General features: G+C 43.2%; 1 protein-coding gene across 1 annotated transcript in view; it reads right to left on the reverse strand.

Annotated features, from left to right (window-relative positions):
• LOC140467220 (sodium-coupled monocarboxylate transporter 1-like) overlaps positions 1-25,391 on the reverse strand; it is a 102,942-nt gene that overhangs the window by 6,573 nt on the left and 70,978 nt on the right. The window contains exons 10-14 of the mRNA XM_072563443.1: positions 21,399-21,466; positions 16,667-16,753; positions 9,438-9,640; positions 5,415-5,518; positions 3,311-3,405 (exon numbers count right to left, since the gene is read on the reverse strand). Of these exons, the coding sequence (XP_072419544.1) occupies positions 3,311-3,405; positions 5,415-5,518; positions 9,438-9,640; positions 16,667-16,753; positions 21,399-21,466 (557 nt within the window). The remainder of the gene's footprint in view (positions 1-3,310; positions 3,406-5,414; positions 5,519-9,437; positions 9,641-16,666; positions 16,754-21,398; positions 21,467-25,391) is intronic.

Here is a 25,391-nt window from a genome sequence, read left to right on the forward strand (position 1 = left end):
CCCCCTCATGATAGCCATTTCTGCCCTGGGAAAAAGTCTCTGGCTATCCACTCTATCTATGCCTCTCATCAAAATGTACACCTCTATCAAGTCACCTCTCATCTTTCTTGCTCCAATGAGAAAAATCCAAGCTCCCTCAACCTTTCTTCATAAGACATGCCCCCTAGTCCAGGCTGCATCCTGATAAATCTCCTCTGCACCCTCTCTAAAGCTTCCACATCCTTCCTAATGAGGAGAACAGAACTGAACACAATATTCCAAGTGTGGTCTCACCAGGACTCTTTAGAACTGCAGCATAACCTGGCAGCTTTTAAAGTCAATCTCGCACTAATGAAAGCCAACATACCGTACACCTTCTTAACAACCTTATCAACTTGGGTGGCATCTTTGAGGGATCTATGCATGTGGACCCCAAGATTCCTCTGTTCCTCCACACTGCCAAGAATCCTGCTTTTAACCCTATAATCTGCATTCAAGTTTGACCTTCCAAAGTGAATCACTTCACATTTCTCCAGGTTGAACTCCATCTGCCACTTCTCAGCCCAGCTCTATATCGTGCCAATGTTCCTTTGCAACCTACAACAGCCCTCCACACTATCCACAACTCCACCAACCTTTGTGCCATTGGCTAACTTACTATCCCATCCTTCCACTTCTTCGTCCAAGTCTTTTGTAAAAATCACAAAACGCAGAATTCCCAGAACAGATCTTTATGGAACTCCACTGGTCACCAAGCTCCAGGCTGAATACTTTCCATCTACCACCACCCTCTGTCTTCTACAGACCAAACAATTCTGTATCCAGACAGCCAAATTTCCCCGTATGCCATGCCTCCTTTTCGAAAGAACCTATGATGGGGAACCTTTTCAAACTCCTTGCTAGAATACATACACATCACACCCACTGCTCTCCCTTCATCAGTGCGTTTTGTCACATCCTCAAAGAATTCAGTAAGGCTTGTGAGGCATGACCTGCCCCTCACAAAGCCATGCTGACTCTCTTTAATCAAACTATCGTTATCCAAATAATCATAAATTCTGTCTCTCAGAAACCTCTCCAATAATTTGCCCTCCACCGACATAAGACTGACTGGTCTGTAATTCCCAGGGTTATCCCTATTCCCTTTCTTGAACAAGGGATTAACATTTGCCACTCTCCAATCACCGAACACTACTCCAGTGAACAGTGAGGACACAAAGATCATCGCCAAAGGCACACAGCAATCTCTTTCCTTGCTTTCTTTAGTAACCTTGGGTATGAAAGTCAATGAAAGCAAGCAAGCAGGTACAGCAGGTAGTGAAGAAAGCTAATGGCATGCTAGCCTTTATAACAAGAGGAATTGAGTATAGGAGCAAAGAGGTCCTTCTGCAGCTATACAGGGCGCTGGTGAGACTGCACCTGGAGTATTGTGTGCAGTTTTGGGCTCCACATTTGAGGAAGGACATTCTAGCTATTGAGGGAGTGCAATGAGGTCAACTCCTGGAATGGCGGGACTATCATATGTTGAAAGATTGAAGTGACTGGGCTTCTATACCCTTGAGTTTAGAAGGATGAGAGGGGATCTGACTGAGACATATAAGATTATTAAAGGATTGGATACTCTGGAACTAGGAAGCATGTTTCTGGTGATGGGTGAGTCCAGAACCGGAAGACACAGTTTAAAAAGAGGGGTAGGCCATTTAGAACAGAGTTGAGGAGAAACTTCTTCACCTAGAGAGTGGTGGGTATATGGAATGCTCTGCCCCAAGTCTTTGGATAGTTTCAAGGAAGAGATGGATAGAGCACTTAAAGATAGTGGAATCAAGGGTTATGGGGATAAGGCAGGAACAGGATACTGATTGTGGATGATCAGTCATGATCATAATGAATGGTGGTGCTGGCTTGAAGGGCCGAATGGCCTACTTTGCACCTATTGTCTATTCTATATCCTGTCTGGCATAGGGGACTTAACAATCCTCATAGTTTTCAAAATTTCTAGCACACCCTCCTTCTTAACATCAACCTGTTTGAGTGTATCAGCTTTGTTTCACACTGTCCTCAGAAACGTCAAGGACACTCTCAATAGGGAATAGTAAAGCAAAGTAATTCATTAAGGACCTCCCCTACGTACTCCAACTCTAGGCACAGGTTCCTCCACTATTCCTGATTGGTCCTACCCTCACTCTGGCCATCCTCTTGTTTCTTACATAACTGTAGAATGCCTTAGGGTTTTCCTTAATCCTACCCACCAAGGCTTTTTCATACCCCTTCTAGCTCTCCTAAGTCCATTCTTCAATTCCTTCCTGGCTACCTTTGAACCCACTAGAGCCCTGTCTGATCCTTGCTTTTTCAACCTTAAGTAAGCTTCCTTCTTCCTCTTGACTGGATGTTCCACATCTCTTGTCATCCAAGGTTCCTTCACCTGACCACCCCTTCCTTGCCTCAATGGGACAAACCTATCCAGAACTTGCACAAAGTGCTCCCTAAACAACCTCCACATTACTGTCGTGCAAATCCTTGAGAATACTGTTCCCAATTTATGCTCCATAGTTCCTGCCATTGTAATTCCCCCTCTCCCCATTAAATATTTACCCATCCCATCTGCTCCGACCCCTCTCCATGATTGTAGTAAAGGTTAGGGAGCTGTGATCACTATCACCGAAATGCTGCGCCACTGAGAGATCTGACACCTGACCTGATTTGTTACCAAGCACCAAATCCAATATGGCCTCCCCTCTAGTCGGCCTATCTACATATTGAGTCAGAAATCCTTTCTGAACACACCTGTCAAAATTTGCTCCATCCAAACTATTTGCACTAAGGAGGTTCCAATCAATATTAGGGAAGTTGAAGTCACCCATGACAACAACCCTGTTAATTCTGCACTTTTCCAAAATCTGTCTCCCAATCTGCTCCTCTGTGTCTCTGTTGCTATTTGGCGGTCTATAGAAAACTCCCAATAAAGTGACTGCTCCTTTCCTGTTTCTGACTTCCACTCATAATGACTCAGCAGACAAGCCTCAATGACCTTTCCTTTCTGCAGCTGTGATACTAACCCTGATTAGTAATGCCACTCCCCCACCTCTTTTACCTCCCTCCCTGTTCTCTTTGAAATATCTAAACCCTGGAACATGCAACAACCAATCCTGCCCTTGTGATCTCCAAGTTTCCGTAATGGCCACAACATTACTGATCCATGCTCTATTTTCATTACCCTTATTCCTGATGCTTCTTGTGTTAAAATAGACACTTTAAACAAACAAATTTGATTTAAAACATCCATGAAAGTAAAAAACACAATTTAAACTGTGCAATCACTCTCATCAAGTACCTGTGAGTGAACACTTCTGTTGGCAAGGTAAGTGTGGCATAGCATATCCCTGTATGTGAACAAGAGCTTCACGTCCACCGTGTTCTTCTTCCCTCCTGTGGGAATCAGTAGCGGGTTTAGTGCACAACAATCACATGACAAGAACAACAGCTCTGAATGTAATTGAAGAAATGCTATGTTATTTCAGAACTAATTCTCCTCAGAGCAAACTGCTGATCACAGTCATCATTATTAGTGGGGTTCAAACGGGACTTATAGCCACACAGATCTCAAAATGACTGATCTTGGATGCTTAACAAATTCAGGTTTGGTTAGGACCTGTATGGGAGACTTCCTGGGAATATCAGGTGCCATAAGCTTTAGACGGCTCTTGATGTCCCTACCTCAGGGCCTGGAGGCCTGGGTTCAAGACCCATCGCCTCCAGAGATCAAAACCTTGTGGGCCTGAAATAAACCTTTGCTGTTGATGTCAGCAGCCACTAAATGTGGGGTTGTGTTCAATGGCTACTGACATCAATAGGAAAGTTGTATTTCTGATCTGCGAGCCCCCACGAGTCACGTGTAGATCCTGTAACTCATAAAATTATGAGTCTGCTGAAAAGTATAGATCTCAAGCTCACTCAGCTGTGGAAAAGCCTGATTAGGTCCCATGTGGATTATAGTGAGCAAATCTGGACACCACACATTAGGAAAGATATACTGACTATGGAGAGATTAGAATTTAGGTTTGCAAGAATGATAACCTGGATTCCAGGGATTGTTAGGAGGAGAGATTATACAAAGCTTTTATTTTCTCTGGGAGTTAGAAGGCTACGGGATGATCTAAATTAGTCTTTAAGACATTAACAGGAAAAGATAGGATGTCTAAAGATAGATTATTTCCACTGGTTAGGGATTCCAGAACTAGGGGGTATAGTATAGCCAGAGCATTTTAGATGAGACATCAGGAAACTCCAATACACTAAGGTTGGTAGGTGTTTGGACTGTCTTTCACAAGTGGCAGTTGATGGGAGTTCAGTTATTAGTTTTAATTCTGAGGTTTATAAACTGTTCTTAAGCACAGATTTTAAGGGATATGAGCCAAAAGCAAGTATATGGAATTTAGTCATAGATCATCCATGATCTTATTGAGTGATGAAACAGGTTTGGAGCCTGAATGTCCTATTCCCGTTACTATGGTAATTCCCTTTGGGATCTGCCATAAAGTGTAGATCCCTATACTCATTCCTGTAGGGATCTGGTGCAAAGTGCCGACCCTAAACCCCGTTCACATAGGAATCTGTGGTAAGGTATTTATCACAAACTCACTCCTGTGAGGATCTATTGAAAAGTGGGATCCCAAGCTCATTCCAATCTTGATCTGCTATAAGGTGTTAATTCCCAAACTTATTCCATAGAAATCTGCTACAAAGTTTGGTCCCATAACTCATTGCCTTCAGGACCTGCTGCAAAGTGTGGATTCCCAAACCCATTCCCATAGGGATCTGCTACAAAGTGCAAATTCCAAAACTCATTGCTCCCAGGATCTGATGCAACGTGTATGTACCCAAACCCATTCCCATAAGGATCTTATGGATTTGGTGCAAGGTGTGGATCCCTGATCTGGTTCCTGTGGGAATTTACTGCAAAGTGTGGACTCCCAAACTCATTGTCATAGAGGACTGCTGCAAAGTATGGTTCCTAACTCATTCCCATTGGTATCTGCTGCAAAGTTTGATTCCCCTAACTCACTGCTGTAAGTCTGGATCCCCAAATTGTATCTCTGTAGTGATGTGCTGCAGATAATGGATCCCAAACTCATTACCATCATGAACCTACTGTAAAGTGTGAACTCCCAAATACATTGCCGTAGGGATATGCTGCAAAGTTTCTCTCCCTAGCTCATTCCTATAGGGATCTGCTGCAAAATGTGGATCCCAACAACTCATTCCTATTCATAATGGACGGCAGCTATATTTGGACGGAGTTGTGTAAGAGAATCTTGGCTCTATCTGATTTTTTTTATTGCATAGAAATTGATATCAATACTTCTTTATGCCTCTTCAAAACAATGTTATTACTTGCCTTGCCTAATAAACTTGATAATGTAAGAGAAAGCACTAACCTGTCAGCAAACTGATTATGAGACCAAGGACCAATACAGTCATAGTTCCTATTGGGCTCAAGTAAAGATACGAGATTGAATACAAAGTGTCTGCAATTACTGGTCTGAAATTGAAGAAGAGAACATATTTCAAGATTGGTGTTGACATACAATAAAGACCATGTTGTGTTATGCTGTGAAATAGACTGAATAGATTTGTTGGTAAAGGGGAACTCAGTAAGAATGAGGAGAATAATCTGTCAATTTACTGTTGCTTGAAATCTTGAAATTGGGTTTAAATCCCAGCCAGTCTGATGAGATAGAAACCTAACTTCCTTCAGTCTGCATGTTGGCTAAGTATGGATATGATCACCTGATAGCACTGCTCATGACCAAATTGGTAGCCACAGAAGGAATCATTATTTATAGGAATTGAAAATGTCACTGGTAAAATTAAATCTTCTGTTCTGAAAGTGGTGTTTTTGATACTACAACTTTAGATATAATAATTCACCTTCAGACTCCCCAGATCCTGCCCACTATCTATAAGGGACAGGTTAGGAATGTATTGGAATATCCTTACTTGACTGACTGAGTGCAGGTCCAAAAACATTCACATATCTAAGCACAATCCAAGAAAAAGCAGTTTGCTTGATTTGCAACCCATCCACCATCTTCAGGGTTCACTGCCTTACGAGCAACACAGTGGCGATTGTACCATTTGTGCACCTCAGCAACATGCCAAGGCTCCTTGCTAAAGTTGTGATCTCTTCCATCTAGAAAGACAATGGCAGCAGATGCATGGGAACACCATCACCTGCAGGTTCCCATTGAAACCACACTCCATCCTGACTTGGAACTATGCTGCTGTTCTTTCAGTTTCTCTGGGACAAAGTTATGGAACTTCCTACCTCACATCAGTGGGGGTGTTCTTCCATCATGGTATCACATCAAGTTATATTTATATAAGTATTGGGTGAATTGTAGGGAATAAATTTCAGATCTTTAAGCCTAAGTAATTAATGGCACAACCACCAATCGTGGATTGATTTTAAATCAGGAAAGCTCAAAAGGCCAAAACTGGTGCAGTGTAGAGACCTCAGAGGATTGCAAGGCTGGAGATGATTGCACGGTTAGGAAAGTGTGAGGCCACAGCGAGGTTTATAAACAAGGAAGAGAATTGACTGGGAGCCAGTGCAGGTCAGTGACTAGAGGGATGATAAGTAAATTGGAGATGATGTCAGTTGAGAAACACGCAGCAGGGTTTTGGATGACTTCAGGTTAATGGAGGGTAAAATGTGGGTGGCACGGTGGCACAGTGGTTAGCACTGCTGCCTAACAGCGCCAGAGACCCGGGTTCAATTCCCGCCTCAGGCGACTGTGTGGAGTTTGCACATTCTCCCCGTGTCTGCGTGGGTTTCCTCCGGGTGCTCCGGTTTCCTCCCACAGTCCAAAGATGTGCAGGTCAGGTGAATTGGTCATGCTAAATTGCCCATAGTGTTAGGCAAGGGGTAAATGTAGGGGTATGGGTGGGTTGCGCTTCGGCGGGTCGATGTGGACTTGTTGGGCCGAAGGGCCTGTTTCCACACTGTAAGTAATCTAATCTAATCTAATTCTATTGGAATAAAGGAGTCTAGTGTGATTTAGCAGCACATGAGAGAACTGTTTTTGCCCGAGGTTGTGATGGTGTTGATATGTGATCAAAAGCACACCTTGGGATGATATATGTAACCAAGGGCAGCACTTGGACCACAACAGTTTGTGAATATGACTCACCACCAGCTTATCAAGGATATGGATATGGGTAATAAATGCTGACCTAACCAGCAATGCTCCCGTCCCATACATGAATAAATAAAAGTTTGAGAGATTGTTCTGATATTGACATGATAATACTCAACTCTGTAATATTGCTACTTTGCAGAAGGGGAGTGAGAGAGATGAGGACCCCAAATCAGGCAATCAGCATCATCTAGAGGACCCTGAGACAGGTAGTCAGCATTACCAAGAAGAATGAGTCAAATGAAGATCCTGAGACAAGCAATCAACAAGAGCTGGTGAGCTGAGAACCCAGAAGCAGATAGACTCGTGGTGAACCTGTGTGGCTGTCTGGAGCAGTGGCAGTTGGGTCAAAGGGAACAGAGAAGTTCCAGAAGCAGATAGACCCGCAGCAGGACTGCTTCAACAAAACTGGAGTGTGATGTTTCAGGAGACCAAGTAGGTCATTGGTGAGTATTTCTGTCTGACCGATCTTAACTCAACATCCATGAATACAGTTTAGGAACATTACAAAGTAATTTGTAATTTAGAACTTCAAAAAAAAAATTTAATAGAGTTGAGGGGTTCTACTTGTTTAACATAATCAAGAATAACATTTCTCTTGTCTAGTTAAGTCAGAGTAAAGGTAAGTTAAAAGCATAGGTCCATAGACTATGAGAAAGTGAAGATTGCAGATGCTGGAGATCAGAGTCAAAACATGTGGCGCTGGAAAAACACAGCAGGTCAGGTAGCATCTGAGGAGCAGAAGAGTCAATGTTTTGGGCATAAGCTCTTCATCAGTCCATAGACTGTTTAGTTATGATGTGTCTTGGGAGCTCAGGCCCTTGATTTGCTCTTCGTGCACTATGAGAAATCATAGACTCTTCTGGTGGTCTGGATAACTGAGAGTATAGGAGGTCCATTTGTCTGGAGAACTTGATTGGGCAGCTGGGTGATCATAATTTATCCATGAGGCTGAGAGCTTTGTTGATTGCATGTTTCTGACGTATTTCCTGTACACAAAAAGCAGGATAAATCCAACCTGGCCAAATGCCACATCACCGGTCTACTCTCAATCATCAGTTAGCTGATGGAAATTGCCATCAATCGTGCCATGAAGCAGTACTTGCTTTGCAGTGCACTTGTTTAGGAATTACCTGTTCGCTCATGTTCAGTTTGGGTTCCGTCAGGCACTCAGCTCCTAACCTCTTTACAAACATGGACAAAAAAGCTGAACAACTAAAGGTGAGGTGGATGTGACTGCCTTTGACTCCAGGGCTGCACTTCACTGAGTGTGGTATCAAGGAGCTCTAGCAAAACTAGATGGGAATTGTGGGAAATCTGTCTGCTGGTTGCTGTCATTTCTGACATGAAGGAAGAGGCCTGTGGTTGTTGGAAGTCAGTCATTTCAGTTCCAGAACATTCTTGCAGGAGTTTTGTACGATATTCGAAGATCTTCTCTACTCTTCATCATCCTATTAAGCATGTTAAGATTGTGCAAAGGAGCTGAAATTGGGCTAGGACCTGAAGCCCCCTTCTTGCACTGAAAAATAAGGCCGCAGCAGAATTGGTGCTTTGACCAAGGATAGTGGCTACTAAACTGAGTGAATAACACCATGTGGTGAAGCTGAGGCCCACCAGAGCTCCAAGCCTGTGTCAAATGTTGGTGTTATTTTTCCTCCTTAATTATATACCATTCCTTGCCCTCCCCTCCACTCTTTGATAATGGGGCCAGTGGGAAACCTCTCTGTCAGTGGATACCACTTACCAGTATTCCCAGTCTCTCCAGCACCCTGTCCCTTTTCCTGAATGTGTGAAATGGCTCCATTCATGAGAGCCTGTCTGTGATCTGAAAACAAAGCAATCCCCACCTGATATTTGAGAGATCATAGTGTTAGATCACACTGGTGAAGGTAGATGGCTCTTACACAGGGACAGTGGTGAAAGGGTCCAACACATTGCCTGATAATTTTGCTTTATTGGTGAACTGCTCAAAGAGCATAAGAAAGTAAGAAATTTTATTGACAATTCTCTGTGAACCAGACGCCAAATGTATGGATAGGATTTGTTGAAATAACTTATCCAGTTGTTACTTTAAGAATAATTAAGAAACATGTAACCTTAATAAGGAGGAGAAGGAAGAATATCTAATGCAAGGAGAAAGAAAGATAAAATGATACATGTAATTTAACAAAATGATTTCCACAGCAGAACCAGACTATTACACTTTAGGAACATGAATATCCATGAACACTTTGTTCAAGGCTACATTTCTTCTTGCTTTACCTGGAAGTCATCTCTGTAGTTTGGTTTATTGTTGTCCAGGGGCTTCCTGTCACTGGCTGTGGAGTGTCAGTGGTGTTAAAGAAGCATCCTGCTGTATTGAGGACTAGTGGTCGGGTTTGGTCAGGTAGTGGTCGATAAACTTGTCCACCGATTCCTATCCACAGTGTCAATATGAAACTGACAGCAAGGCCAGATAGTGCACCCTGGGATCAAATAGACAGTTATCAGATTTAGTGAGAACGTTTAACACCAGCATTGTAAAACAGTTACAAAGTCAGCCTCCAGCTTCCACCTTGAGATCAGCACTCTCCCTGGTCCCTCCTGTTGCTTGTGATCTGAGGGTTTTACCCCCACACCCTCAAAATAAATTCTAAATTCCATCTCAACCCAAAGGAAGCCAAACATTTGCAAAATTCATTTCAACTTGAACCTAAAGTTGGAAAGATTCAATTAATTTTGCCTAGACTTTTCCCTAATAATATGGATATTATGAATAGGAAATGTTTCTTCTAAACCTGGATCATATAATTTGACACTGTTAGACACAGTCCATTTTGTACATCATCTTACAGTGGAGTGGTGGAGGCTTTGATGGGTTTAATGAGCAGAAGAGGTATAGACTTTCAAGGAATCATAAGGACTTAGGTGAAATAGGCCTAGTCAAGATGAGATTTAGGTCCTTGATAGTCCAAGTAGTGCTTTCAATCTGCCTCAGCATGGGTGACAGATTGCAGTCGTCTGCTGTGCCTTGGCACTACAGAGAGTGAGGCTCTGGCTGTGGATGAAATCCCGGACTGAGAGCTTTCCTTTGGTAAGGATAGTGATAAGGAAGCTGAGGAGAGGCCTCAGTATCCATTTCATTTGCTGTGCCACTCAGACACCATCAAGCTTTTGGAGCCACGGACTGTCAAGAGCTGTCATCCTGGATTGCATCAAGCCAGCCTTTGGGTCCAAACATCCTTGTAACAGTCTCGATATAATGTATAACAATTCAGGTATCAGTATCTACAATGTCTTTTACAATGGTCTCTCCCATCAGCCAGATTTCATTATCAAGTAGACCCTGAATCACTACCGCCTACACACACATCAGTACTCTAAGTCAGTCATTAGTATGATGTCCTTTAAAAAAAGGAAGTTCACACAGGTATACATGTGATCACAAGTACCATTTGACCTGGCTTATCCCCCACTCAAATATCATTGTCAACCATGGTTCAATGGAGAGTACAGAGACATACCGGGAGCAACACCACACATACTTAAAAATGAGCTGTCAACTTGGTGAAGCTAACAAACAGGACTACTTACATGTCAAACAGCATAAGCAGCAAATGATAGTTGGAGCTAAGTGATCCCAGAACCAATAGATCAGATCTAAGCTGCCAATACAATCATGTATAATGGCAGACAATTAAACAAGTCACTGGAGGAGGAGTCTCTACCAAATCCCAATTGTTAGTGATGGAAGAGCCCAGCACATCAGTGTAAATGAAAAAGCTGAAGCTGTTGCAGCAATCTTCAGCCAGAGGTTCTGAGTGAATGATCCATCTTGGCCTTCTCCATTGGTCCTCAGCTTCACAGATGCCAGTTTTCAGCCAATTTGATTCACTTCATTTGATATCAAGAAATTGTTGGAGGCACTAGATATTGCAAAGGCAATGGACCCTGACAGCATTCCACAACAGTATTGAAAATGTGTGCTGCAGAACTTGTCACACCATTAGCCAATCTACCTGACAATGTGGAATATTGCCCAGGCATGTCCTGTACAAAGAAAGCCAAGACAAATTTAACCCGTCTAATTATCACCCCATCAGTCTACTCTCAACCATCAGTAAAGTGAAGGAAGGTAACATCAACAGCGCTATCAAGTAGTACCTACTTAGCAATGACCTGCTCACTGATGCCCGGTTTTACATTCTGCCAGGGCCACTCAGCTCCTGACCTCATTACTGACCTGGTTCAAACATAAACAAAAGAGTTGAATTTCAGAGGTGAGTTGAAAGTGACAGAGTGGCTGCATTTGAGAAGATGTGACATCAGGAGCTCTAGCAAATCATGGGCCAAACTCTCCTCTGGTTGGAATCATACCTGGCACATAGAAAGATGGTTGTAGTTGTCAGAGGTCAGTCATCTCAGCTCCAGGACATCTCTGCAGGAGCTCCTCATGGTTGCCCAACCATCTTCAGCTGCTTCATCAATGACCTTCCCTCCATCATGAGAAGTGGAGATGTTTGCTGATGACTGCACAATGTTCACCACGATTTGCAACTCCTCAGATACTGAAGTAGTCCATGTTCAGGTGCAATAAGATTTGGATAATATCCAGACTTGGGCTGACAAGTGGCAAGTAACATTATCGTCACACAAATACCAGGCCATGATTATTTCCAATACGAAACAATCTAACCATTGCCTCTTGATTTTCAATGGTGTTGCCATCAATGAATCCCCCACTATCAATATCTTGGCAGTTATCATTGACTAGAAACTGAACTGGACTCATCACATAAATACAATAGCTACAAGAGCAGTTCAGATGCTAGTAACTACAATTAGTAACACAGCCCCTGACTCCCCAAAGTCTGTACACCATCTACAGGGCACAAGTCAGGTGTATTATGGAATTGCCTGGATAGGTTCAGCTCCAGCAACACGAAAGAAGCTTGAAACCACGAAAGAAGCTGGACATGGTAGCCCACTTGATTGGCATCAAATCCATAAGCATTCATTCCCCCCCACCAGTTAAGCTCAGGAGCAGCTACGTGTACTACCTATAAGACGCAGCGAAGAAATTCACCAAAGATGCTTAGATAGCATCTTCCAAACCCATGACCACTTCCATCTAGATGGACAAGGGCAACAGATGCATGGGAACACCACCACTTGCAAGTTTCTCTCCAAGCTGCTTACCATCGTGACTTAGAAATATATTGCTGTGCCTTCATTATCAATGGATCAAAATCCTAGAATTCTGTCCCTCAGGAAAAGATTGTAGTGGCTTAAGGAAGCAGCTCATCACCACCTTCTCAAGGGAAACTAGGAATGGGAAATACAAATACTGGCCTGCCGGCAATATCAGTGTCCCATGTGTGACTAAAGATAAAACATACACTTTTTATACTACCTTCTGCATTACAACCACTGAACACCAGTTATCTTTTTTTTATCTAAAACATGTCTTGTTTCTAAAGTGGAAATAGAAATCGACTTTTTGCATCTCCACTTCGAAGGTTTCCGTTGCAGCACTAGAAAACTTTTTTTCATGCTCTCTTTGCCATTGCTTTGATTCTTGTACAATCAAAATGATCTTGTCACCTCCAGCAGTTACAGTGTTGCTTCTGTTTAAGAGACGCAGGTTGGATTTAAGTAATGCAGGTGAGATTTAAATAGTGTAAATTAGATTTAAGCAGTTTGGTTGGGTATATGAATAGAGTGATATAGGCAAAATGCTGGTAAATGGGACTCAGTCAGATTGGGATGTCAGGTTGGTGTGGAGAAGTTGGACCGAAGGGTCTCTTTCTGTGTTCTATGACTCTTTGATTCAGTGCAGGTTAGATTTAAGTAATACAAGTTAGACTTAATGGGAATTGGGGGCCCTCTTGTAGTACAGTGCTAGTGTCCCTGCCCCTAGTCTGAAAGACCTAGGTTCAAGTCCTACCTGCTCTAGAGGTGTGCAGTAACCTCGGAACATGTTTATTAGAAAAATAGGTTTGAAAAAAATGAATGAGAACAGGTTAAATTTAAACAGTGTAGATTACATTTGATGAGAGCAAGATGGATTTAAGCAAAGTAGGCTAGATTTAGCTAGAGCAGGTTAGATTTAAATCATGCAGGTTAGTTTTAAGTGTTAACAATATTGCGCACTCTGCTAATGCATGCAGAGTACAGGCATATGCATGCCCTCTGTGATCACGTTGCCACACGCTGCCACACACACCAGACTCAAATCAAGGGCTGGGGTTGTGAAATCATAGACAGCATGTCACTTGGTAAGTGCTAATGCATGTTAGTCCTGGCAACCTGGAGCCATCGTTGCATTGAGCAAGCAGCACAAAGTTGGCTGTCTGCATTCTCTTTGACTGATGTGGGGTAATTTCACATGATTCTCAAGCTGCTTTTGGGGTTATCTAACTTAACCCTGAGTTAGTGAATCCTAAAGATGTTAACCCATAAAACAAACTATCTAATCACTTGAGTGTTACGCCTGTAACTGCCTACAGCATCTAGTCAAGTTCAAACTATGGTAATTGGCTTTGAAATCCGAAAGTGCCTGTTTTAAGTGTTGTGTAGAGTAATTGCTTTGAAAGGTTTAATATTGGACATTGCATTAAATTCAAGCCAGTCTAAAGGTTCATACAAGTTTGGATCAGCATAAGGTTGAACATCTTAGGATCTTGTGAAGTACAGGTGCAGAGGTCTTCTCATAATTGAGTCACAAATGTCTGTCTCATTTGAGTATTGCTCAGAAAAGACATTTTGTTGAAGTTTCTTCTCTTGCACCCAGCAAGTCAATTTACAAGAAATACTAATGTCGTGGGAAGACCATTTAAACTATATGAGAGGAGAGTACTGATTTGTTGGCATTAGGAGTCTGATTGGTAGAGGAGCTGCCATGAGAATGCATCAGTTAATAATTGCTGACAGTTAACTATCAAGCTTTATTTAAATTTAAGAAGTTTGACACTGACTAGTCAAGGCATTGACCTGAGAAATGAACCAGGGAATGACTTTAACTTATTTTGTTACATACTTTTTGTCTGCAAAGAACAGGGCCTTAAGCAGTAATAAATGTGGCTTCCAGTGTCCACCTTAATTGCCGCCCAATAGACAAACCTTAACCAATATCACTTTGTTCAAGATACAAGAGCCACCTCTTGTTCAGTCACTAATGGTTGTGCCTCTATCATTGTAAACTAAATAGACCCTTCGAAATATTTCAGGCAAGAGGAATGGGCAACATTCTACAGATAAATACCCCTAAAAGCAGGTGCCACATTAGCATGGGGATGTGATAATCCCTACTAGGCCCATGAGTAATCACTAATTGATCTCTTTGTGGATTTAAAAAAAAGGATGTTTTAATGCTGGTGGTCAGTAGGATAAAAAAAAGCAAAAAAATAGTCACAGTGATTTTCGTGGCTAATGTGGCACCTGCTTTTAGGGGTATTTATCTGTAGAATGTTGCCCATTCCTCTTGCCTGAAATATTTCGAAGGGTCTATTTTCTGTTCTTCTTTTCTCAATTTTTTTCTCGTTTTGTTGGTTTTTCTGTACTTATCATCCGGAGGGAGCTTGTTTGCAGAGGTGATGACAGCAGTGGCTGGGGCCTTGAGTGGTTGGCTGTGAGGCGGTTGGTGTGGGTGGGCAGAACTCTGGTGGTCAGTGGCATTGCGGCTTCTTCTCAGTGAGGAACGCGGAAGCAGCCAGGGGGTGGAGGAGTACGAGAGCAGGCTGCCCGGTATGGCTGGTAACGAGGGTGGGAATAGGCAGCTCTGGGTGATCAGAGCAGGAGTGGACAGCCGAGAAGGCCGGCAATGACACTGGGAGCAGGCAGCTCAGGGCCAGAGACAGTGGGAGCAGGCATCTCAGGGGCAGTGACAGTGCAAGCAGGCAGTCCAGAGGCAGAGACAGTGGGAGCAGGCAGTCCAGAGGCAGAGACAGTGGGAGCAGGCAGCTCAGGGACAGTGACAGTGGGAGCAGGCACTTAGGAGCAGTGACAGAGGGAGCAGGCAGCTCAAGGGCAGTGACAGTGGGAGCAGGCAGCTCAAGGGCAGTGACAGAGGGAGCAGGCAGCTCAGGGACAGTGACAGAGGGAGCAGGCAGCTCAAGGGCAGTGACAGAGGGAGCAGGCAGCTCAGGGACAGTGACAGAGGGAGCAGGCAGCTCAGGGACAGTGACAGTGGGAGCAGGCAGCTCAGGGACAGTGACAGTGGGAGTAGGCAGCTCAAGGGCAGTGATAGACGGAGCAGGCAGCTCAAGGACAGTGACAGAGGGAGCAGGCAGCTCAAGGGCAGTGACAGAGGGAGCAGGCAGCTCAGGGACAGTGACAGAGGGAGCAGGCAATCCAGGGGCAGCTAATGGCAAGAGCTGGAGCAGGCAGCTCACGGCAGCGATGAGAGTTGGGAGAGACTTCCTGTGACAGCAGACGTAGCTGGAACAGGCTTCAAGGTGGCGGGAACGTGTTGCCCACATGGTGGCGGGATGGGGTGGGGTGGGTGTGTGGTGTGTGGGGCGATGTGGTAGGGGTGGCTGAGATTAATCTGAAGTGCAGAATGTCTAGCTCTTGTGGGGAGTGCGAGCACAGCATTACCAGGCACTTTTGGGCTGTGGTGTTGTACTGTTAACTGTGTTTCCTTGTTCTTCTGCTTTTTAGTAAGAAAGACTGTAATACCCAGCATCTTAACTTTGTTTTCCTTATTCTCTGCTTTGTATCTAAGATTCTATACCTAGGTACCTTTGCACTTAAGATGGCATTGTAAGTGCCGACTTGTAAACGTTTCACTGTACTCAAGTGAATACATGTGACAATAAACTGAATTGAATTCAGTTCAATTCAATTCACTTCATTTGTTGAGATCATAGCTAATCTCTGACCAAATCTCATCAGCTTTGACCCATATCCTTTTAACCAGCTGATCTAATGAAACTCTCTCAGTGAATCCCATCTTTAAAATTTACTCTTGAACCAACATCAGTTGCCATTTGTGGAGAAGAAATCCAAGCTATTACACTTTACATCCTTCAGTGTTTTCTAGTGTCATTTCTGAAAGTTTGAGCTCTAATGTTTAGGCTATGCTCCTTATTCCAACTCCCCAACTAGCGGGAACAGTTTCTTTCCACCTACCCTATTCACATTTTTTCATGAAAACTTCAATCAAGTACCCCTTAATCTATTAAATTACAGAGAAAACAATACCAGTTTGTGTGATCTCTTCTTATAGTTAACTCTTGGAGTTAATCTGGAAAAGTAAAGCTTCACTCCTCCTGAGGCTAATATATCCCTCCAAACATTCTTCAGGTGCCGTCAATCCAAAGCTCTCTCAGGTGGAAACATGGCATATCCCTTGTATTCTTTAGCGTTCTTGATTTTCTGTACATTTTTGTCATTTTTAATGATTGATGTACCCAGTCTACCAAATCTCTTTGGACCTCCACATATTCCAGATTTTCCCCTCAGTTTGGCATCACCCTTTCATCAGTGTCTGATGGCTGTCAGGTACTTACAAGTGAACTAGCACAAGGGAATATCATGCCAAGCAGGAACAAGCCAAGCAATGGACCACCAACAATCCCAAATATAGTGAGGGCAGCCTGGAAGACAGAGGAAAAAGTGGAGGGCTGTTACTTTTGTATAATGTCTGTCTGGAAAGGCCAAAAGCTGACATCAATGAAAATCACCAGATGTATTTTACATTGCTCTGCCTCTCAGTTTAAAATAGGTTTTAATCTTTTCACTGCTGATGTCACCAGAATAACTAGTTACCTTGAATCCTTAAGCTGCATGTTGTAAAGTCCTGCTGCAGCTTTGGAATTGACATATTTTAGTGAAATTTCCTGTTCTCTATTAAACTTTCTTTCTCCTGGAGGAACTGTCTCTAATAGTCCAAAATATTAATTGATTGAAAGCTCTGAATCAGAAAATGTTTCTTAATAGATATGCATTTCAATGTAATGCTATAACAATTGGAGTTGAACCCAACATAAACTGGCAGGCAGATAGAACAAGCAGGGCTTTCAGCACATTCTTCGGCTAGGAATAAAGGTGGGCATGCAGTTTCATATCACCGACCAGTGTGCCAATTTCCCAGCTCCTATCTGCGCCAGCGTCAATCTCTGGGTCCTTGCATGTGGCGAGGGACAGGTCAGCTGCAGAGAAACAACCTCCAAACAACAGACCAGTAATCAATATGCCAGGTAGACTTAGAGGCCTCCTGGTCTGCTTGAAGTGCAGCAGCAGGTCTCCCATCACAATGGTGGCCTGACTGCAGAGGTCATTGCATATTTTAAACGTGAAATGTTTGCAGAGAGGATGCCACCATTTTGAAGTGCCTTCTCCTTCTCCCTTACCATATTCTGTACTGTTTTCAAGATAACTGGCTTCCTGTTAGCCCTCAAGCCTTGAGAGGCACTTATCAATGGGTGGCAAACCCACCTCTGCCATCTAAATCACATTGAGTAATTCTATCCCACACAGCAGACGTCTGATCCCCATTTGAACCTGATAGCAGGTTTTTTTTAGATTAGATTAGATTAGATTAGATTACTTACAGTGTGGAAACAGGCCCTTCGGCCCAACAAGTCCACACCGCCCCGCCGAAGTGCAACCCACCCATACCCCTACATCTACCCCTTACCTAACACTACGGGCAATTTAGCACGGCCAATTCACCTGACCTGCACATCTTTGGACTGTGGGAGGAAACCGGAGCACCCGGAGGAAACCCACGCAGACACAGGGAGAATGTGCAAACTCCACACAGTCAGTTGCCTGAGGCTGAGGTTTCAGAAGTCCACAGGGAATATTCTGTCTAATAAAATCACAAGTAAATACAAGGTACAAAAACGTAGTCCAATACAATTGCAAACTTCAGATAATGGGGATAAATGATCAGGCTTTATTCTGTGACTGATATTGTCTGTTGCTGTTTAGGTGAAATCATTTCCTAGATATTCTCATCCAGTCTGATGCTAAATGCAAAATAGATTTTTTTTACACTTGACATAAATCTGAAGTAGATCAATAAGTGTCAATTTATTAGAACCCACCTATGTATTTTGCAGGGGTATGACATTTAGAAATTTGTTCAAAGAATAAAATTGCTCATAAGTGTTGTTAGGTGAAAGTTCTGCACTGAATTTTTATGTTTATTACTTTTACTATTGCGTGCATGATGGGATGTTGGTGGTGACTACCCTCTCTGTTTGGTGATTATGTTAAAAACAAATATTAAAAGGCATTAGTTTGCTTTTGGTTTAGAAAAATAAAAAGGCGATTTTTGCTAAGGGTAAAATATGCATCGACTGAAAAGCTTGGATGCAGTTTGCAGAACAGACCTAGTTGGTGTCAGATGTTGAGAACAGTTTGTCCTGCAGAAAAATTGTTATTTCAGAAGTGCCAGGAAATAGGGGTTACTTCAATGCAAGGGTTTTAGTTGGAACATTTCAGATCAGAAGTGTTTAGTGACAAACATAAATTGAAGCTAAGGAGGTTTGAGCTGAGTGTATGAGCAATTAAAGAAGTGGTAGTGAGACTGTCATAGAGTAGTAGAGTCATAGAGATGTACACCATGGAAACAGACCCTTCGGTCCAACCCACCCATGCCAACCAGATATCCCAACCCAATCTAGTCCCACCTGCCAGCACCCGGCCCATATCCCTCCAAACCCTTCCTATTCATATACCCATCCAAATGCCTCTTAAATGTGGCAATTGTACCAGCCTCCACCACTTCCTCTGGCAGCTCATTCCATACACATACCACCCTCTGCGTGAAAATGTTGCCCCTTAGGTCTCTTTTATATCTTTCCCCTCTCACCCTAAACCTATGCCCTCTAGTTCTGGACTCCCCACAACCCAGGGAAAAGATTTGTCTATTTATCCTATCCATGCCCCTCATAATTTTGTACACCTCTATAAGGTCACCCCTCAGCCTCCGACGCTCCAGGGAAAACAGCCCCAGCCTGTTCAGCCTCTCTCTGTAGCTCAAATCCTCCAACCCTGGCAACATCCTTGTAAATCGTTTCTGAACTCTTTCAAGTTTCACAACATCTTTCTGATAGGAAGGAGACCAGAATTGCATGGAATATTCCAACAGTGGCCTAACCAATGTCCTGTACAGCTGCAACATGATCTCCCAACTTCTGTATTCAATACTCTGACCAATAAAGGAAAGCATACCAAACGCCTTCTTCACTATCCTATCTACCTGCGACTCCACTTTCAAGGAGCTATGAACCTCCACTCCAAGGTCTCTTTGTTCAGCAACACTCCCTAGGAACTTACCATCAAGTGTATAAGTCCTGCTAAGATTTGCTTTCCCAAAATGCAGCACCTTGCATTTATCTGAATTAAACTCCATCTGTCACTTCTCAGCCCATTGGCCCATCTGGTCCAGATCCTGTTGTAATCTGAGGTAACCCTCTTTGCTGTCCACTACACCTCCAATTTTGGTGTCATCTGCAAACTTACTAACTGTATCTCTTATGCTAGCATCCAAATTATTTATGTAAATGACAAAAAGTAGAGGACCCAACACCAATCCTTGTGGCACTCCACTGGTCACAGGCCTCCAGTCTGAAAATCAACAGACCACCACCACCATCTGTCTTCTACGTTTGAGCCAGTTCTGTATCCAAATGGCTAGTTCTCCCTGAGATCTAACCTTGCTAATCAGTCTCCCATGGGGAGCCTTGTCGAATGCCTTACTGAAGTCCATATAGGTCACATCTACTGCTCTGCCCTCATCAATCTTCTTTGTTACTTCTTCAAAAAATTCAATCAAGTTTGTGAGACATGATTTCCCATGCACAAAGCCATGTTGACTATCCTTAAGCAGTCCTTACCTTTCCAAATACATGTATATCCTGTCCCTCAGGGTTCCCTCCAACAACTTGCCCACCACTGAGGTCAGGCTCACCGGTCTATAGTTCTCGGCTTGTCTTTACCGCCCTTTTTAAACAGTGACACCACATTTGCCAACCTACAGTCTTCCGGCACCTCACCTGTGAGTATCGATGATACAAATATCTCAGCAAGAGGCCCAGCAATCATTTCTCTAGCTTCCCACAGAGTTCTCGGGCATACCTGATCAGGTCCTTGGGGATTTATCCACCTTTAACCATTTCAAGACATCCAGCACTTCCTCCTCTGTAATCTGGACATTTTGCAAGATGTCACCGTCTATATCCTCCATATCCTTTTCCACAGTAAATACTGATGCAAAATATTCATTTAGTATCTCCCCCATTTTCTGTGGCTCCACACAAAGGCCGCCTTGCTGATTTTTGAGGGGTCCTATTATCTCCCTAGTTACCCTTTTGTCCTTAATATATTTGTAAAATCCCTTTTGATTCTCCTTAATTCTATTTGCCAAAGCTATCTCATGTCCCCTTTTTGCCTTCCTGATTTCCCTCTTAAGTATACTCCTACTTCCTTTATACTCTTCTAAGGATTCACTTGATCTATCTTGTCTATACCTGACATATGCTTCCTTCTCTTTCTTATCTCGTTATCTCATTTCTGAAAGCTTCCAATTTTCCTTTACCTGTGAACATTTGCCTCCAATCAGTTTTTGAAAGTTCTTGCCTAATACCGTCAAAAATGTTTAAATCAAACTGATAGATGTGATTGAGATCTCGCTCTGGTATTTAAGTGCTTTAAAGTGATGTTGGAATAGGTTGGATTTAATTTTGATGTGTTCAAAATCTTTCAAATTATGTTCTATGTAAGTAATTTGGTTTGTTCCTTTTTACCTTTTTTTTCATGTAACAAACTTGTGTTTTATTTTTAAAACCAAATTGGCAGTTTTGCAGCTTACGTTTCAGTGAAAGGCCACCACAACAATTTAAAAAAGACATGATCTATCAAGCTAGATTTCGGTCTGGAGTCAGGCTTGGCCAGTTCTGGGATTATAACACCAGTTTCTAAATCTCCTTACAAGGAGGGTAAAGCTATAGTCCTAAACTGGTCACCTTCGACAATCTGAACATGGGATGATTGCCATGAGAAGTTGAAATGTCACAGTCATGCAGTAGGAATGGTTGGGGTGAGTGACAAATGTGCATTGCTAGAGAGTTGACTAATTATCATTCCTCAGCCAGATGTGTTAACCCAGCAGTGGATGATTAAAATGAGAGAAATTTGTATTTATGGGCCTGAGCACTGGATATGCTGATGAAGAATAAAATTCAGCAAAAGTGAAGTCCAGTTACATCTATTAGCACAGGTGAATCCTACCTGCAGAACGCTTCCCATCAGAGAGGATAATGCAGCCATTCCAATGCAGATGATTCCAAACATTAAGCCTATAAAACAATGAGTATAGAAGAGTATATCCCTTTTAAATGCAGCATATTCATAACCAAACACAGTGATTTACAGTTATTTCAGAAAAATAGGTAGTCTTAATTGTGTTGGCAAAACTTTTGAATCCAATAAATTTAGAAAAATGATATTTGAGTTAACACAGCTGGAGGGTGGTTCACAGAAATAGAAATAGAATACTCGACTCAGGAATTTGGTCAATTGAGCTCTTTTTTTTCAAAGCTACTCAAATATTTAGTATTTAATTTAGTTTAGTTTCTTCCACTCTTAGTCAGTGGTAACAAGCTATCTGTTATTGAGAGCTACATAGGTTAATAAAGTGCATATTTGAAGTTGATTCCCTAGTCAGCAAGGCCTAATTTGGATTTCTAGCTGCAATACATACGGGAGGTCTTTGCTCATGCATGGAGTGGATAGGCCAGCCAGATGGTTGTCAGCTTCAGCAGCGTACTGAACCTGGTGGCTGAGGGTATTTAGAGAAGTTGCTGTTCTAAGTTTTGAAAAAAAGTCATCTGAGAGAGGTTGTGAGGGACAGTGAGACATGGGGACTGCAGTTCAGAAGCATTAATTAGATAAGTGATTGGTTGCTGAGTTTTAAGGTTCTTTTTCCTTTCTCTAATCTTGGGCAATCATTCCAGTGCCAAAGAAATATTAGATGTGAAGCTGGAAAAGCACAGCAGGTCAAACTGCAGGAAAGTCAACATTTCAGGCCAAAACCTTTCGCCAGGACTGGGAAGAGGGAGGAAACTCATAAGTATATTGGGGGAAGGGGATGGAGCTGGGAAAAGGATAGGTGGGACGGTGATAGGTGAATGCAGGTAGGGGGTTATTGTGATTGATCAATGGAAAGGGTGAAGTGGATAGGTGAGTAGGAAGATGGACAGACCAGGGAGGTGAGAAGGGAGTGGGGCTAGACATGGGATAAGGCTAGGGGAGGAGGGGCTTTGAAGCTGGTGAAGTCGATGTTGAGGCCATTGGCCTGTAAGCTTCCCAGATGATATATAAGGTGTTGTTCCTCCAGTTTCTGTTTGGCCTCACTCCTGACAGTGGAGTCCAAGGATGGACATGTCACCGGAGGGGTGGGAGGGGAAATTAAAGTAGATGGCAACTGGAAAGTCAGGTTGGTGCAGGGCACAAATGCTCTGTGAAACAGTCTCCGAATCTGCATTTGGTATCCTTGATGAAGAGGAGACCACGTCGGGAGCACAGATACAATAGATGATGCTGGATGACGTGCAAGTGAATCTCTGTCAGATCTGGAAGGATTGTTTGGGGGCTTGGATGGAGATGAGAGGGGAGATATGGAGGCAGGTGTTACACTTCTTGTGGTTGCAGGGAAAGATACTGGATGTGGTAGAGAAGTTGGTGGGGAGTGTAAAGTTGACGAGGGAGTCGTGGAGTGAAACATCCCTGTGGAAAGTGCACAGGGGTGGGGAAGGAACTTCATTTTTGGTGGCGGGATCTGATTGTAGGTGGCAGAAATGTCAGAGAATGATGCTTTGGATTCGGAGGTTGGTAGGGTGCTATGTGAAGACTAAGCGGACTTATCCTTCCTGTTGTTGGGGGAAAGGGTTAAAGGGCAGAAGTGTGAGAGATGGAGGAGATGCTGTTGAGGGCATCCTTAATTACCGAGGAGGAGAAATTATGGTTCCTGAAGTAGGAGAATATCTGGGATGTCCTGGAGCGGAATGCTTTATCCTGGGAGCAAATGCAGCAGAGGCAGAGGAATTGGGAGTATGGGATAGCATTTTTTCGGGAGGGTGGGTGAGAGGAGGTATAGTTGAGGTAGTTGTGGGAGTCAGTGGGTTTGAAATAGATATCAGTGATGAGTCAGTTTCTGGAGGTGGAAACAGAGAGATCAGGAAGGCGAGGGAGGTGTCGGAAATGGTCCAGGTGAATTTGAGGGCGGGATGGAAGGTATTGGTGGAGTTAATGAACTGCTTAAGCTCCTTGTGGGAGCACAAGACAGCACTGATGCAGTCATCAATGTAGTGGAGGAAGAGGTGAGGGATGGTGCTGGTGTAGTTTTGGAAAAGGGAATGTACCATGAATCCTACAAAGAGGCAGGATTAGCTCATGAGCTGAAAATGTGTTGCTGGAAAAGGATTAGCTCATGCCCATGCGGGTGCCCATGGCTACGGCTTTGGTTTGTAGGAAGTGGGATGAACCAAATGAAAAACTGTTGAGGGTGAGGACCCCAGTTCTGCCAGGCGGATGAGAATGTCAGTAGAGGGGAACCAGTTAGGCCTATGGGAGAGGAAGAAATGGATATTTAGACCCTCTGTGTGAGGGATATGTGTGTAAATGATCTGTACGTCAATGGTGAAGGTGAGGTGTTGGGGATGGGGGAATTGAACATTTTGGAAGAGGTGGAGGGTGTGGGTTGTGTCTTGAATGTAGGTAGGGAGTTCCTGCACCAAAAGGAAAAACAGGAAGTCGAGATAGGAAAAGATGAGCTCGGTGGGGCCGGAGCAGGCAGAGACAATCGGTCAACTGGGGCAATCACAGGTATGGATTTGGGTAGGAGATTGAAACGGGTGGTGCAAGGTTGGGGAACTATCAGGTTGGAGGCTATAGTGGATGGATTCTCTTCAGGCCTCTTTTCAAGAAAGAAACAGGGAGCCTTCAGTCCATCCTGATGGGCAATGAACATGTACAGGGATCTCCCGAACTGATGGTCTGGGAGATGATGGCTTGGTGATCAGAGGTGGGGTCATAGTCGAGGGGACGGTAAGAGAAGGTGTCAGAGAGTTGGTGTCTGGCCTCGGAAATATAGAGGTCAGTTTGCCATAATATCACTAACACCCCCACCACCTCTCCCTCTCCCCTCATCCTTATCAACAGGTTCAATAGTGAGGTTGGGCTTGGAGCTGCCTGCTGTTCAACATAGATGTATAATCCCTCTACATGTTGATTGCCCAACAGGATGGTTAGAAGGCTCCCTGTATCTTACTTGAAAACAAACCTGGAGAGTATCCATCCACTACCAGCTTTTTTTTTGCATAGTGTATGTGGAACATTTATTACTTCAGTCTATCCTAGGCCTCTACTCAACCGTTTATGCAATAGGTTGATTACATCCTTGGAGCTGCTTCCTGCTCTAATCCGGAATTGGAAAAATTTATCAGTTTGCTTCTAATTTCCATATTTCTCTCGCCTTTCTCTGGCTCATCTCTGACTTTTCCCTTCTTTCCTCAAATTCGCTGTTTTCCATTTCTGGGGACAGGGTGTCCACCAATATCCATTACAAACCCATCGAATCCCACAGTTACCTTGGCTACACTTCCTCACAACCTGCTTCCAGCAAGGACACAATTCCATTTTTCCAGTTTCTCTGTCTTTGTCACATCTGCACTTTCCACTGGGGTGCATCAAACACATTATCCTTTTACATCAGTCAAGATTAGGAGATGCCGGTGTTGGACTGGGGTGTACAAAGTTAAAAATCTCACAACACCAGGTTATAGTCCAACAGGTTTAATTGGAAGCACACTAGCTTTCGGAGCAACGCTCCTTCATCAGGTGATTGTGGAGGGCTCGATCGTAACACAGAATTTATAGCAAAAATTTGCAGTGTGATGGAACTGAAATTATACATTGAAGAATTGATTGTCTGTTAAGCCTTTCATCTGTTCGAATACAGTGATAGTTTCACTTCTTTCATGTGTAAATCACAAAACCCTTTTTTTTAAAGTTGCATTCTCGGGTTAGCTGTTAACAATGGTGATAGCCAGACAATATGTTGAAGGTGTTAGCCCCCTGTGTTCTCTGTCTATGACCTGATGTTTAGATTGATTCCAATCTAGAAAGTGAGATAACAGAGTTTTACATAAATTCATGCAGTTTTTGAGTTCAGAGTTCTACATGAATGTATGTAGTTTTTGAGCAAAGTGCAATGTAACTCTG

The sequence above is a fragment of the Chiloscyllium punctatum genome, chromosome 45 (assembly GCF_047496795.1).
Source record: "Chiloscyllium punctatum isolate Juve2018m chromosome 45, sChiPun1.3, whole genome shotgun sequence".
NCBI lineage: Eukaryota > Metazoa > Chordata > Chondrichthyes > Orectolobiformes > Hemiscylliidae > Chiloscyllium > Chiloscyllium punctatum.